Genomic DNA, 17457 nt, shown 5'->3' with positions numbered 1-17457 from the left:
ATTTATGTGGATGACTTGACTAACAACATGAGCAGCATTGTCCAGTAACCCAGTATATCGTGCTAGGACAAAGCATATTGAGGTACATTATCATTTTGTGAGGAAGAAGGTTTGAGCACGTGATATGAATTTGGTATATGTCAACACAAAGATTAGATGACTATCTTCAAGAAAGCATTGGATACAGAGAAGCTTACTTGGAGTGTAGTGTGTAGTTGAGCTAGCTTCCGCACTTACGTCACTGGTTGGATTGGTGAGATTATGTATCATATACCAACACTAGTTTTTACAAGCTGTGCCAGCTACTTTGATGTACTAGAGTTATGGCATAGTTACAGTACCAACTCATGTGGTCAAAGTTCACAGTATAGACCGGCCTTTGTATGTTATAGTAAGAGAGTACTTTCCTTAATAGTATGTAATGTTATAGCTGTAGAGAAAAGAAGACAGACACATTTTAACCCTCCTGTGTGCTTGTCTACTCGTGTGTGTAAAGAAGATATAGTATATAATGTTATAGTTGTAGAGAAAAGAAGATATAGAAGAAAATCCAACCCTCTTTCTCTCTCTCTCGAAAAGGAATGGACCGAGCAGATGCACGCCCAAAGGAAAGTGATATACGAAACGCTGAAGGGAGAGATATATGTCCAATTGAAGGGAGAAATGCAAGCCCAAGTACGGGTTGAGATGGAATTAGCCCAAGCCTTGATGCACACGAAAATGAAAAAGGAGATGCAAAAATGAAAGGATGACATGCTCCGAGAGATTGGCACAACAGTTGCATCGTACGAAGGCACTTTGAGGACATGTATGGCTGACCGTGAAAAAGACATCACAGAAATGCAAAACACTTTGGAACCATGTAAGGCAAAAGTGGCTCTGCAGGTGAGAAGGAAATGCATTCATGGGCTGAAATTGCCAGTGCCACAAAGAAACAAATTGAGGAAGTCAACCCCTGGATTGAAGTAGTAAAAAAACTAAAGGATACACCAATCAATAAAGTAGAGGTGATGAATGCTACATTGGAAGAGGAAGCCAAGGGATGGGACGTGCCTTAGATGTACGTGTAGTTGGGTGGGAAGATAAGGGAAATCCCCAAGAGGATGCAAAAACTCTTGCAACAAAAATTGGAGCCACTGATGTACCCATTACCGGAGCATGGCAAGTAGGCAGAGATGAAACCAGGGCGAAGATATTGATCATCAGGTTTGGTGACTTGGAGAAGAAGAAGGCCTTCCTCGCCAAAAGGATGGCCCTTAAGGGGGAAAAGATTTATTTGGATGAGGATCTTACACCGGCACAGATAGCACACCGAAAGGAACACATGCCGCGTGTGCTTGAGGCAAGGAAAGAGGGGAAATGGGCGGTATACAGAGATGGCCGAGTCATCATTACGGAGAGGAGGCCCGCTTGACGGTGCGTGGCCTATGAGACCTTGCGATTCACAGTGTGGAATTGCAACGGAGCCCTTAGAACAGATGCAGGATACTTTCCGACACACTGATATTGCTATGTAAACGGAGACCCATCAATGCACAAACAAGAGGCTTCCTAGCCTCCGGGGTTATAGATGGGAATCAGTTTTTCGCCCTCAGTCACGCACAGTGGGAGGTACCAGAGGATCTGGAGGAGTGGCAATACTTTACAGGGAGGATCTTCGTGACAAAATACGTGTGGTACATAGAGATGCAGATGCGAGGTACATTCCACTTAACAAACTGGGACAATATTTTGAAGGTGGTGAGTCTAACGCACTACTACTACTAATACAGCCAAGGGCATCACAATAATGGGAGTCCTAGATGGTGGTGCGGGAGTCAATATAATTACCAAGAAATGCTGGGAGAAGATGGCCAAGCCACATCATCATTGTCAAGATGGTTGATGGGACTGTCAACCTATTGGGATGCTTACGAGATTTAAAGAATAAAGTTCTCAAAGATTGCGTTAAACCTACCTTCATTGTTATGGACTTTTCCAAACAATAAGAATCGTATGAAATGATCTTAGGACGTCTGTTCATGAGAGAAGCAAAGATGGTACATGACTGGTCTAAGAACCATGTCTACCTCCAATTCGATGATTCCATCATCTAGGTTTATCTTTGACTAGCTGTGTACATCCTATGTGTACTACTGGAGGACTTTTTATTCCCCTACTTGATGGGATCTCCTTCATTGATACCTGATGTGCGGGGTTTCACGATTTCCAGTAGGCCCATTGGCATAGCAACCGATCGTGCATACCTAAGTTTCACACTAGTAGGTAGATCCCAGAGAGATGGGCCAGCCACTCATCTACCTAGGTACCCGAGATATCAGTTCACACGTGAGACAGTTGGGGTTTATCGAGATGCAATATTTTGATGGCTTGTTCGCTTTAGACCTGCATAGCCCTCTGGACGACATCACGAGAGGATTGGCAGGTGTACTACATGCATCCGCCTCATATGCGTTTCCGTGCACTATGATCCCTTCCACCCACCCCCGCAGCACTGTCCCACAGAACAGTTTGGTATGATGATGAGTGTCGTGAGACACGAGCACAGCTACAGCGTGAGATTGCCATTGGGTCACACGCATAGACAGGCCAGGATGATCTTTCGGCGCCTTGTGCGGAGGAAGAAACGAGCCTATCTGGCTAAGCTAGAGGAGAAGATCTACCAACTCTTCTTGGGGAAGGACAGCAAGAGGGCATGGAAGATGTTTCAGGAGAGACAGCCTGGTACTCCGATTACTGCACCTGAGGCATGACATACTTATGCTAGAGAGCTATATGATGCACCAAGACAGCCCCCCACCCCCCCTCCACTGGGAGCTAGACCGGCTAGCAGCACCTTTTTTACTATGCGGATGGTGCTGCTAGACCACTGGCTAGACCACTGGCAGCACCTTTTTTACTATGCGGATGGTGCTAGATGCGAGACAGGTTACAGAATGGAAAGGCACAGGATCATGATGGGCTAGTTGGAGAGCACTTCTCATATGCACGAGACACTTTGGCTCCGCTCATCGTACATGTGTTTAATCATGCCATTTGTGAGGGTTTCCCGCCGACAAGCTGGACAAAGCATATCATTGTACCACTCTTTAAGAGTGGAGACCCCATGGTACCAGGCAACTACAGGACGATCATGATTGGTCATTACTTGGCCAAATTATATGGCTCTATATTGGAGTGGGAGCTGAGCCGATGGGCAGAGGCATGGTCATCGAGCACATGGACAGGTTGGCTTGAGGAGAGGATTTACTCCCTTGGATCACATACTGACACTTCGGGCACTTATTGAAGAGGGCAGGGCACAGAAGAGAAGGATATACTGCTGCTTTGTGGACTTCCGCAAAGCCTTCGATGCCGTACCACGCGCCAGGCTTATGCACAGATTGCATGAATTGAGGTACCCGAGGATATGCAGTGGGGAATATATGCTTTGTATGAGTCTGTGGTGGCAGGCAGAGTCCAGGCGAACTATCTGATAGGGTGACCAGCACGATAGGGGTGAAGCAAGGATGCCCGCTATCGCCCACCCTTTTTGGACTATACATTGATGCAGTCTCTGATTATGTAGACAGATTGGGAGGCCCCGGGGCATGCCTAGCAGAGGTGTTGATACCCATCTTGTTATATGCTGATGATATTGTTCTAATCTTAGACTCTCCGGAGGGATTACAGAGACACCTGGATGCATTACAGGCATTCTGTGTGCGGATAGAGATCTGACAAATTGGGAAAACCAAGGTTATGGTGTTTAACACCACACAGGCATGAGTGACGAGATCAGAGCCTCAATTCACTTTCCGAAGGGAGCCGGTAGAGTACGTCAGGTCATATGTCTACTTGGGAGTTACTTTCACAGGACCGTGTTTCTCCCTGATGGAGGCAACAGCAGCTAGATTAGCTCGAGGGCATGCAGCCTTGGGGGCACTTGAGAGGCAGTGTGCACACATACAATTTCAAGAGCCACGCACCAAATTGTGGCTATTTGATACACACTTCACACCGACCCTCCTGTACGGAGCTCCAATTTGGAGAGCCAGTATACATCACAGATCTCAGAGAGGGACAGATGAGGGATGGAGGCAAATGGAGAGACCGTTGATTATGATGATTGCCCAAATTATTCAGAGCAAATCATCAGTATCACATGAGATTGTTCGGGCTGAGCTAGGTGCCCCACCAATAGTAACCGAGGCCCATTCCAGGCAGTTACCTTTTTACAGCGGCTATGGGAGCTCCCTCAGCAGAGGTACTCCCGATTGGCATTGACCTCATCCATACAATTGGCAGAGGATGGAGATACTCATTGTTGGTACGCTCAGATGAGATCATGGTTTGACCTACATGGTTTGCGGATAGAGGCACTACCACCCTTTCAGTACAGTCTGGATTGTCCATTTTTGGATCTCACCCGCTCAGAGCAAAACCACATGATCAAGATGGATATCATCAGAGTGGATACAGAGAGGACATGGACCAACCCCCTTGAGCCCTTGGGCACGAAAATGACTCATTACAAGAGCCATTTTCTACACACCTCACCGGATGATTTTATCACCCACCCAGCATACATGGATGTACACCTATCACATGGGATACGTTGTGCCATTGGATAGATCCAGACCTCATCACACCAATTGCAGATTGAGACAGGGCTATATGTGCATCAAATCTTGGATGACCGCATTTGTCAGCTATGCTACCATGAGGTAAAGATAGAGGAACACTACATTTGCCGATGTACAGTCTATTATGAGATCCGAGGGAGATATCACTGCCTCTTCCGAGAGGGTTTTGGGCCGTTACGCAAGGTCACGAAGTTTTGAGGATCAGAGATGCCTGGGATTGTTTCTACTTGAGCTCAGGAGAAACAGAGAGACCCTCTTGGCAGACAGGAGGCCGAGCCAAGATGTACCTAGAGAGAGGACCCTGACAAATTTCTTCAGCACCAGCACCAGCAACCCAGCCCACACACCTCCTGATACCTCCTCCATTGGGCCATCAGGGCACCGACCACGCTCCCAGGGAGTAACCACTGATAGAGCAGTTATCTTATGTCGTGCTCGTCGACCACGCCCACCAGGATCCCGACCACGGCATCCTCACCATCGCCAGATCAGAGCCATTATTGCTCGGCATCGGAGGCGCCTACCTCGCTTCTACGACCTCTCCATTGTAGACAGCTCCATGGCGAAGATACTTGATCTAAGGAGAGGGCAACACTTCAACTGATCATCATACATGGATCTACCTAATATACCTTTTTCAGTATTTTCTACTCAGTATCATCTCGGAGTCTTACAATTCTATTCTTTTAACTGTAGGACAATCAGTTTATTGTACTTTTTAGTCTCATTTAGTTGTTCTCTTTGATGAGACACCAACTTCAAATGTATTCTCAGTTTTGGTCTCATAGGCCACTATGGCCTCTTAGAGATGTTAATATATCATTTCATTTCTCTCTCTTCCACCCATCCATGTCTATGCACCTAGTCACCATGACTTGATCTCTCCATCTCTCCTTCCACTCACACACTCTCAAGGCTGAAACCATGTTCACCTACAAGAGCAAACCAGAAAGAATAACGTGACATGCTCAATATGTACAAGACATTCGACATTGTTTAGCATACTAGCATACTAAGAAATTTGGGAGCGTCACTAGTCTGTTCAGAGGGGGAAGGTCTTTTATACTTGGTCATAATAAACAAACAGCTCAAATATCTAGTTCTTTACTTGCATCAATTGAAGCTTTATGGGCTAGTGTCATGCTCTTTGTGTTGTGCTGGCCATCCCTCAAACCAAGAGAGTGTTTTGGGAGGTGTTTTGCTACCTATGAGAAATGTAAGTGCCTTTCTTTGCCAAGTCAAGATGGTCTCAAGAAACATTACCCACACCAAACAAGACAGGTAGGATGCACTCAATTCTGCGCAACACCCCAATTAGACATGGTGGCAGCCCGGCAGCACACATATACCATCTAGAGCATCTATGATTTTCTCTCAAGATTTACAAGGTTCAATACTCGGTTCCATGTCAATCGGATGCCCGTACACAAGCAAAAAAAACATTTGAAAAATAGCAGGCAAGTCTATGCCCACAGAGATCACAGTGCATACAAAATTGGATTGGTGGTTAATCAATATTCCCATCCACCTAAACAACTGCAACTCATCATGTAAAATCCCTCGCAGGTAACCCTGCACGCAACCTTGCAGTCCTCACAACCACAACTTTAAAGTCAATGGGAAATGATTCCCAAGCTGGTTATAGCTGTGACTATTTTGAGAGCTTAGCAGATTGAATAACCACGATTATTTTGAGAGCTTGGCAGTTAGTTCCCGCACAAATTTTGCAGCCACCATGGCAGTCATCCCATCTACCGTATCACGCTGAGGATTGAACTCCACAACATCACCAGCCACAATATCTCCCTTCAAATTCTGTAAGATATTCATCACATCTCGGAATGACAGTCCACCGGGCTCTATGTGAGAGACTCCTGGTGCAAAAGCTGGATCAAGGCAATCACAATCAATGGATACATACACACCCTTTGCGCCCACTCCAAGCTCCTGCCCAAACAACATGATGATACATAAGAGCAGACAAACAGGCCTAAATTGAAGTTGGATTAATAGATAAAACCAGGACAGAAAACAGTTGAACCAACGAGAAACAACCCCCCCCCCCCCCCCCCCACACACGCCAACAAACACCCCCACAGCGCCCACCCCCCCGGCGGCCTAGGGGCGCCTTCCATTTTCCCCCCTTTGCATTCTCTTCCTCGAACATTGTTGCTGCCTTTCCTTTCTTCCTTGCCCTTTGCCCAATAGAGTTACCCTTCTTTCTCCTCTTAGATGTGTTTCAGCAGTAGGCTCCTTTACACAGGTGTTCAACATGGTTGTCAGTGCCAGGAAATTCCCACTGTTGTCCATTCAGACCAAATCACTTAACAGTGGACTCAACTCGGAAAATTATTAAGAGCTTGATAGCTTGGGCAGATATTGGAAGCTCTGTGTGTGTGGGTTCTCATAAATTTCAAATCTAATCACAATCAAGAGATGACAAGATGACGTTGCATGCATTTTTTTATAAGAGTCCATAATACCATATAGAGATACCCACAAGCAACAACATGACTTGTCATCAATGAAGGCAAGACTGCACTGCTCTTTGATCTAATCAGCCATTATACGGCTGCTGCATCACCCCCCTGCAGCAGCAGGAAACAAGATCTCTCTATCAAATCTGTCCTTGGAATTGCAGGAGGGGGGCAAAAACAGGACACAAGCAGCAGTAAGAGGAGAGCATTGCCATGGACAAGCAAGCTAGAAAGGAGCACATTTGAATCAAGCAAAGAGCCAAAAAATGAGAGGTTCCTGCTCGCACCAAGAGTAAAAAGATAACACCCCCCTCCCCGTGGGCCCGCCGCGCAAAAAAGAAAAAGAAAAAGAATACTATCGCATATAAGACTTCCAACAAATCATGGTGTTCTAAACTACTGAAGCATCCACAAATAAATCATTTGCCATCCATTAAGGAAAAATCAAAGTAACTGCTTCATTAAAAAGGTAGGGCAAGATGTGGCAAACCAAATTCTCCAAAAATTCTCGATTTTTATTGAGATTCCTCATCTCATACAGCTCAACTCCAAACTTCTTTGCTTGATCCCTTCCCTCTTTGTTTATAGATCGTATTCCAACCTGTAAATGATCCCCAAAAAAAAGTTACTCCTAGTGCATTTATGTCTCCTTAATTACCCATTAGAGGAAAAAATGAGATCAAACCTGCAAAAGACGACGAGCATGGCCACCTTCCATTATGCGTGCAAAGGATGATGCGTGTGAATAAATATTCCCTTCGAAAGCATGGTAAATGTCAGGATGCGCATCAAAATGGAGGATATCAACAGGTCCTCCTAGGTGCTCCGTAACAGCCCTTACAACAGGGAATGAGATGGAATGATCACCACCAAGAATCAAAGGACGAAGAGGAGACTGTAAAAGAAAGACAAGTCAGTTTTTTTTTAACTGAATTGTTTATTGATTTAAACTTTGGTAACAACTAGCCCATGAAAAAGAAAAATATTCATTTCATATTCTATGAAAGAAACATTGGGTATTCGTTAAATATCCCATAACCTATTTGAGAACAAGAGGAGAAAGAGCACTGAATTGCAACCTAGACCACTACTCTATTGCGTACATATAGATGCTTGGGGAACCACAAGACATCCATGTGTAGATATGGATGCTCAACCGCTAGCACAAATACCAGTTATGCTAGACCAACTCTAGCTTTACCTGCAGCACCACTCGTCCCCCATGCTGGTAATACTAGACCTTCACTCGTACCAAGACACGGTTATTTCCAGGGAATGGAAGGGTTGGCTTTTAGACACCCTCGTCACACCAGCCTTGATGTGTGGAGCAGATTTCTGGGAAGATATAGAAGAAAGTGAGGCTTACCAAGTCTCTCTGTCTTTCATTTCTACTGCTCTTATTATATCAATTTAATTGATCTCAAGGAACAGCATGTACATCTTTAACTCTTCTATAGAAACTGACTAAATCCGCAACCAACTGTTCCTACAACTATCTCATTGGAACTAAAAACAAACCAACTCAAACGAGAGTCGTGGGGAACAAAACAATCCCTCAATCCAATTCCCGAGGAATTGGATAATCTGACATCACAGAGACAATTGTCGTAGCCAATCAAATAACCTATCCTATCAAGATTGGGTAATTCACATCCGTTCGTTTAAAAATATAGAGTTAATCTTCCACTGTGTTTACTTCTTTGTTAAAGGCTTGCAACTGCCAATAGTCTTAGGTTTCATATCAGAACTAGGTTTCTTACAAAATGTTTCTTTTCTAGCATTCCATTGTGCTACTTGCCTGATTAGGGATCAGCCAGTAGAGTCACGGGAGTATAGTTTGGTTGACAAAAAGTTATCCCTTTGCTTCTTTTTTATTTTTCATTTTTTCATGATGGCATAAAACATAAACTTCATACAAGAAGTAATTTGCTGAATTGACAAGAGACACACAATGAGCCAGAACGGCCGGCCCCTCGCTCAAATAAAGTATATTGATCTTGGGAGAATCAAGTACATAATGTCATGGGCATTTCTGACCAAATTTCCATACCAATGCATATGAATACAGTATTGCAAACAATGTGTTGTCGGTGTAGACTTGCAACTTACCCTACCCTCTCAAGTGTCCATGTTCCCTACCATCTGCTCTCTATTGTTCCACCAACACATGGTAGCAACAATCTGCAAGAGAGTACGTAGGACAAGAGAACACTACACAGGGTATTGAACATGGAGTCCAGTTCCTCCCTCCTGCTACTTGCTTCCATATTTAAACATCAAAACTTACCAATTACAAGTAAAGTCCACGACAACGGAAGTCTTCGCAACGAAAGCGTTTGAAGTGTTGAAATCTTCAATTTGTCGCGATCCTTCACAACAAAAGTCTTCAAGAGGATGAAGGGAACGCTAGTAAAGCTTCCCCTATAGTTCAACTTGATAAAGGAAAGGTGAAATTAGGGTTTTCAACAAAAAGACCAAAAATTACAGCAAAAATAAGAGCTGTTTTGCTGCATTTCAGTCATTGGGAATGTGTGGGAGAGTGAACACCACCTAGAAACATTCTTGGAAGCTTGGAAAACACACTAGCAAGCTTGGATATGAAGAAAATATAGCCAAAAAGACCTCATGAAGGGGGCGCCTACTTCTAGAGAGAGAGGGAAGAGAGATGGTGAGTTGTCCACTCTAGGTGTCACGTAGAGAGGACAAGTTCCTTGTGGTGCAAGCTAGAACGGACACATGGCTGGTTGCTCCCTTTGTAGAAAGGGAATAAGGTCTGGGCGGTGGACATTGGATTTTGTCCATCTCAGGACATCTCAGGACATCAATACGTACGAACACAAGGCTGATCATAACTTATAAGTGAGTTTTGGTCGCCCAAAACTTAATGAAGTGTGTACACACTTACTTATAAATTAGTGCTAATTCCTGAGGCTAGGTTTATGACCAATACTTAAAACCTGTCACATGCCACATAACCATGTCAACAAACAGTTTCACATGCAACTTCACGGGCGGACGTCCCCTTACCCGGAACTACACATTAGTCAGGCAAGCATAAAAACAGCATGCAATTTCAAGCACATAAAGATGCTATGCAATGCAGCATTGGTATGGACAATCCCCATTCATGAGACTATACCAAAATAGATGTGCTCCAGGCAAGTACACGAGGTACCAAGCCCAATGGAACACCAATCCTCCAGGCATTTCCAAGCATGTACACAGACACAAGTCCCAGCGGAAAGCCAAGTCCACAGTATCGCATGAGTGCCATCAATCCCTGGCATATGTAACTGCCATGGACGCCAGTCCAATGTACATACATAATGAGAAAGCACGGGTGGACTAATTGGATGGCCAAATGGTGATATTCCCCCTAGCTTCTAAACTGTTGTCCACAACTAAAAAGCATCCAAATACGTCTGAAGCAAATGCGGGCAATCTCTAAAGAACTCTTCATCTACCCATTTAGCAACAATGGGAAGATAGTTCCTTGAACTTCACAAGGTAACGCTTGACAACTTTGCCTCAGCAAGCTTGCGTTCCTTGTGATACACAATCTGCTCTGGCTGCAAAATCTCCTCAAGCTCATCCACTTCTGGTGGATCCTCAATAACCAGTTCACTAGGCTCCGGTCCTACATACTTGCGAAGGAGACTCACATGAAAGCTGCAAATATCTCATCCTTTGTACAAAGGATGGGTGGCAAAATACCTTACCATAAACAATCTCAAACAGGGCCTTTTCGTAGATGCATGCACCGTGTTGTTGTATGCAAATTCCACAAGCGGTAAGTACTTGTCCCAAGAAGACTTCTGATCCACCACATAACATCTCAAAAGATCCAACACAACTGAATTTGCAGTCTCATTTGCCCATCCATTTGAGGGTAATAAGATGATCATAAGTCCAGTTTGATGCCCAAGTTATCAAATAAGACCCGCCAAAAGAGACTTGTAGTCCTGGGATCTTCTCCCACAATGGACTTCGGCATTCCACTTTGATGGTCTTCTTGACCAGCAAGAAGTAAGCTTGCTTGCTAAACCTGTCCACAATTGTCCTAATAGCATCATTACCCTGTTGGGTCCGTGACTGTTGGGTCCGTGACAAGTCCATAATGAAATCCATTGTAATACTTTCCCATGGCTGCGTGGGAATAGGCAATGGCTGAAGCAAACCTGGTGCCTTTTGCCTATCAAATTTCACCTTTTGACAGGTGATACATGCACATACATGTGCCTCTATGTCCTTCTGCATACTTCGCCAAAAGAAATACCGCTCAATTATGTGAGTAGTAGGCATTATGCTTCTATGACCAGCATATGGGAAGGAGCATGGCACTCATCCAAAACCTTTTGCCTCATGTCAAACACCACAAAGGAAATTATCTTTCATGAGATAACCCTCTTTGATTACATATGAGGCATGTGCATGAACAGCCATCAAATCAACCCAAATAATGGCAAAATCAGCATCCGTATGATACAAATCACGCATGGCAGACAAGTCTCCATGAGAGGTAGCCGAGATAGCTGCTACATACGGCTTTCGCGACAATGCATCTGCCACTACATTCTTCTTTCCTCGGGTGTGTTGCCCGTGTGCAAGATCTGAAAATGAAACAGAGAGAAAATTGGCCATTCTTATATGCTTCTCCGACAATTTAATTTGAGTAAGAAAATACCTCAAACTCTAGTGATCTATCTTGACAGTGAAATCAGCCCCAAGAAGGTAATGTTTCCATATGGTAAGTGCATGAATTACAGCCAGGAGCTCTTTCTCATAAATGCCAAGAAAGAGCTTTGCATCATGCAATCTACTGCTCTCATAACCCACAACATGTCCCTCTTGATTTAGGACAGCTCCTATGCAATTTCCAGATGCATCACATTCTACACTGAATGGCTTTTGCAAATCTGGAATGATCTGTTGGATTATATCATCTCCAGAGGGTCTACATCACCTTTTCATGCTTGTATTGGTCATTTTATGAGACCCTGCGTTGGCATATTCTAGCAAATATTATTCAGCATTTTTCTACCATTTTTAAGCATTTTTTAGCATTTTATGCTACTGGTCTGCTATCGGCCTGCTACAGCTGGCCGACCAGCACTCTGGGGGAGTATATAAGGGCTGACTCCCCTTTCCCCCATTTCATCTCATTTTTCAGCATTCAGTTGAGGTCATTAGCAACTGCTTTTGCTTCTTACCATTGTACAACACCTACGGGCTTCCCTCGTGCTCAGTTTTCAGCAATAAACATCAATTTCTAGCATTTAAAGGTCTTGCACCTGGGCCTACGTCTGTGTTTTCTATTTGCTTCACTTTCTTTCATGGTATCAAAGAAAAACGCTGACCTGTCAGCTGAAGAGAGCTGCTTTTTCTGTTTTGGAGCAGAGGCTTCGACAGTTTGTTGCATTTTCTGCAGCTTTCAGCGTAAAAGGTGTTGCGTTTTCTTCCAAGAGCAGAGACTTCCTCAAGATTGTTGCGTTTTCTTCATCTAACGCTTGGGACTGTTGTATTTCTGAATTTTCAGCAAAGATTGCTGATTTTTATGCTGATTGGATTGTTGAAGCCCTCTTCTAGGTGCTGAGGATAAGGATCTACATCTTGGAGAGATGTTCCTTCTTCCTCTCCTTTCAATTTCCCACCCTCTCTCCCTTTCTTCTTGTTGTGCATAGCCTGAGAGGAGGATTTGCTGATTTTTTCAATCCCTTTCTTAAGCGAAGGCTTTTGTCAGAGGACATGGATTCACAAGACCAACTATCATACTTGGTCTTTCTACACTCAATTGTTGCTAGAAGGAGCCGATGTGTGGATAGCTATCACTTGGTGGACCCTGCTTTGAGAAGCATATTGGATGCTCAGGCTTGTCTTATCATCATCCATTGCATGACTCCATCTATACAGGCACAGTTAATCTCTACCCGGAGTAATGCTCATCAGATGTGGACAGAGATCCAGAGGAGGTATAAAGCCCAATAAGCCAAGTATAAAGCTTAGGATGCTTCTAAAGCATCTGACAAGGACAACACCAAAGATAAAGGCAAAGTTTCAGAGGAGGGATCTACCAAAGTTGCATACATGGCCATCCACTTCTTCATAGGATTCACTCCTCGTGATCACAGATATGACTTCTCCTGAAGAGGTTAGTGACACACCTTAGTGAAATGGGTTGGTGATAGTGGTGCTTATGCCCATCTGACCAATCATGCCCATATCTTGGAGGACTACCAGACTCTCTCTTCTTCAATTCGCATCGGCGACAACTCTTCACTTCCCGTCACCGATGTTGGTAATGTTTCTTTGGGTTCCTCTGCCACCTTACATGATGTTCTTCATGTACCACGGATTTCCAAAAATCTGTTTTCAGCATACAAAGCTTCTCAAAAGGGACTTAGTGTGTACTTTGATAATGAGGTCATTGAAGTAATTGACAGGAAGACTCTCTCGGTTGTTGCCAATGGAGTCCATGATGGGGTTCTCTACAAGATCACCAATTTTTCTTCCCAGATCCCTCACACTGATTCCCATATTCATCAGCTTTTCTTCCCCTTGATGGCTTTGGTTTCTGAGGCAAATACTTCTCTATGGCATTCTCGCTTCGGTCATGCGCCTATTACTGCCTTACAGAAGTTCCATTCTAAGCAGGTTGTCAGCGGACTACCTCAGCTCAGGTCTCTCTCACACATCTACTCATCTTACATGATGGGCAAGCATCATCGAGATGCATTTCCAGAGAAGGCCACTCATCGAGCAACCCGAAGACTGGAGCTTATACATTCAGATCTTGCAGGTCCTATGGAGATTGAGTCTCTTGGAGGGGCTCAATATTTTCTTCTTCTTGTGGATGATTTCACTTGCAAAGTTTGGGTATGTTTTTTGGCTCGCAAGTTAGATGCTTTCGTCAATTTCAGGACTTGGATCGCAATTGTGGAAAATCAATTTGAGAGTAGAGTTTCATTCCTCCAGACTGATAATGGTGGCGAGTTTGTACCATTCGATGACTTCCTTGCTTCGAAGGGAATTCACCGGCAGGCTACAATTCCTTACACTCCTCAGTAGAAAGGAGTTGTGAAATGAAAGAACCGGACCGTCAAAGAGATCGCTCGTACTTTCTTGCATCATGCAAGTCTCGCTCCTGCTTTCTCGGGTGAAGCTGTGGCTACCTCAGTTTATCTCATTAACCGCTCTCTCACAAAAGCGATTGAGGGGATGACTCCAGAGACGGCTTTTACAGGACACAAGCCTTCTGTTTCTCATGTACATGTTTTCGGTTGTGTTGCTTATGTGCATGTCCCAGATAAGAAAAGGACCACAATCGCACCGAAGTCAAAGAGGATGATCTTCATAAGCTACAGTTTGAGATCCAAAGGGTACCGTTTTTGGGATCCGAAGATTGATGACATCATCGTTTCCCGTGATGCTCGGTTTGATGAGAGCTTGTTTGGCATTGATTCCTCTCCATCTGATGCATCTTCCAACTTTCCAGATGATCCATTCCCAGCAAATGCTAGTGATCTTATACCTCTTCCACCCCCAACTACCCCCCCCCCCCCTTTTCCCCCCTTGCTGCAACCCCGGTGCCAGCTACTACTTTACAACCTCCTGTTCCTGTTGCACCAGCTTCTACATCTCCCAATCCCTTTATGAGTCCTGCTTTGACTCCAGGATTACCCTCACCAATGCTTACTTCATCACCACTCCAGCAGCATCGGATGAGTCCTCTACTACAGTTGGATCTTCTTCTTCACGCTTTGAGAGGAAGGCTGGCCTACCTCAATGGGTTCAGCAACTCTTTAGAGATTTTGGTCTCACTGATACGTAGCTCCATAACCAGATCTCTACTACCACCCCTCGACCTCGCCATTCACGTAGCATGCGGAAGCTTCGGGGGAGATCGGTAACTTCAATGCTCAAAAATCAGCACACGTTTCACGATGAAAATAACGCACAAAACTGAATATAGATGTGCAGAAAAATAGAGAGAGAGAGAGAGAGAGAGAGAGAGAGAGAGAGAGGGGGGGAGAAGAGGACACGGTATTGGGTCCCAAATACCCTATGTAGGGCCCCCACCACGGATGGTCTATTTGCTTTTATTAGAATGATGCAAAATCTGAAATAAAAGATTGAACCTGAACCTTCTCGGCTGAGATAGATCTCTGCCCTTGACCTTCAATCCTTCACCCTTGCGTTAGCTTCTCCCTTGGCTGTCCTGGCCCTTGAGTAGCTTCAGCACCTTGTGAATTATGAGATAAATGAACTGAATTATGCCGTGGGGATTTATACCCCTTCATGATGCTGGTCGGCTGGTTTATCAAGGGTCGGTTTGCTGAAAAAGACCCACGACCTGTTTAATAAGCATAAAATGCTTATTTTGCCCATCATGTTCACACCTACAATGTTGTACTGGCCTGGCCGCCTTGTGGGCTGCTGTCCAGGCCTGCACAGGCTGCTGGGCAACCCCTGGGCACTGGCCGACTGGCTGCTGGGCAGCCCTATGGCCTGGCCATCTGGCTGCGCAGGCCCAAAAGCCTGGTCGGCTGCCTGGCCAGGCCCCTTAGGCTGGCCGACAGCCTGCCCAGCCCACACTAGGGCTGGTGGGCAAGGCCTGGGCCCTTCCTGGCCCCCTTGGGGTGGCCCATAGCCTTCCCCGTGCCCATATCTTATGCATACCTACATCTCCACAATCGTCTGACATTTGATCGTCGCAGACCAAACATACAGAGCAACTGATATCAATCCAGAGGGAGACTCACAGCGCGGACTGGCACTAGTTCATGTGCAGGACAATGCACACCTGACCTCGGACGCATGGGATGGAACCCTGGCTGACTCGTCTTGGACTAGGCTACAATGGGACCAGTTTTCCACCCCAGGTCCTACACCTTCTTGTTCAGATAAGTCTACGTGGCATCCAAGTGCGGGATGCAGATGACATCCCCTTCTGCTTAACTTGACGGAAGCTGCATAGCATCCAAATTATCCGTCAATAAAGCCGGATAGTCGTCGAAGAACGCTTTGTCAAGCCATACCGCTTCGTGGGTCCCTCGGTCCTGAAACTTTGTGAGGAACTGTCTTTGCCTTCGGCCTAAGCCATGCTTGAAGCGGTGCAAAAGCATCTGTTCTGGAACCATCACTTCAGCTTCATCAATGATATTTGGTTCCGCTTCGTCTTTCACTTCTGAAGGGATCGGACTTGCATATGGTTTTAACCAACTGACATGGAACACATCGTGCATAGTCCAACTCGGAGGTAGCTTCAACTTCATTGAAACCTCGTTAATCTTTCTCTGGATAGGAAAAGGTCTGAAGCTCCTAAATGACAACTTTGGGCATCATTTGCCCACCTGTTTCAACCTTTGCTTCATAATCCGGAGATAAACCCAATCACCTTCCGAAAACCTCAAATCCCTTCGGTCTTTGTTGGCCTGTCGAGTGTAGGCCTCTTGCACTTTAGCCAACCTGTCTTTTACTGACTCCAAAATCTCATGGTAAGACTCCGTCAATCTGTTCGCTTTAGCAACTGAAGACGAGGTTCTGGTCAATTGCGACTGGAATGGTCTTCCAAACGCTGCTTCATATGGAGTCATGCCAATAGCTGAAGAAAAAGGATCATTCAAAATAGCTTGAACTAAAGGCAAATAAGATTCCCTGATCGTGGACATAACATTTCAGCACATCAAAGACCAACTCGTTGTAGATTTCTGTCTGGCCGTCCGTTTGTGGGTGAAATGCACTGGAAAAATTCAATTTAGTACCAAAGTTATCAAACAATGCCCTCCAAAAATGACTGGTAAACTTGGCATCTCGGTCTGACACTATGGTCCTAGGGATCCCGCCAATCGGGTACCAATGCCTAATAAACAAACGGAAAATATCTTCGACAGTCACATTGACCCTGCGTGGAATAAGCATAACAAATTTGCTAAATCTATCAACTATAGTCAAGCACTGAGTATTACGCTTACTTGGACTGGGAGGCAGATTTGTAACAAAATCCATCGAAATATCTTGGAAAGGTCCCTCAAGAATTGACGAGGGCTGTAACAACTCTATCTTCTTCCCACGAGGAGCTTTCACCATTTGACAAATATCACAGTGTTCCATATGAAAACACATCTCGCCTCATCTTTGGCCAATAGTATTGCCGTTCTAACTTCTCCAAAGTCGAATTCATCCCCCTATGACCACCGGCGTCATCAGTGTCATGGAGAACAGCTGTCCTAATCGATTTCATGACACACAGTCGGCCTTTGTAGAAAAGCCAACCATCGCGTATCAAAAAGTGGCATGGTCCTATGGCATCCAATGTATGTTCCCACTGTGTACCGAATTCCTTAGAATCCGCCTAC

The 17457-nt window shown here is 44.9% G+C and overlaps 1 protein-coding gene across 3 annotated transcripts in view; it reads right to left on the bottom strand.

The window, feature by feature from the left end:
• Positions 1-5969: 5969 nt before the first annotated feature.
• The window catches only part of LOC147616013 (arginase 1, mitochondrial-like), a 73801-nt gene continuing 62313 nt past the window's right edge, over positions 5970-17457 (bottom strand). For all 3 annotated transcript variants that reach the window (XM_086778640.1, XM_086778642.1, XM_086778641.1), the window contains exons 5-7: positions 7788-7997; positions 7593-7703; positions 5970-6572 (exon numbers count right to left, since the gene is read on the bottom strand). In XM_086778640.1, coding sequence (XP_086634766.1) covers positions 6312-6572; positions 7593-7703; positions 7788-7997 — 582 coding nt within the window. In that variant the 3' untranslated portion in view covers positions 5970-6311. The remainder of the gene's footprint in view (positions 6573-7592; positions 7704-7787; positions 7998-17457) is intronic.

This window comes from Cibotium barometz, chromosome 39 (genome assembly GCF_041138505.1).
Source record: "Cibotium barometz isolate CiBa-2024 chromosome 39, ASM4113850v1, whole genome shotgun sequence".
In the NCBI taxonomy this organism is placed as follows: domain Eukaryota; kingdom Viridiplantae; phylum Streptophyta; class Polypodiopsida; order Cyatheales; family Cibotiaceae; genus Cibotium; species Cibotium barometz.
This window is presented reverse-complemented; position numbering and strand designations above follow the sequence as displayed.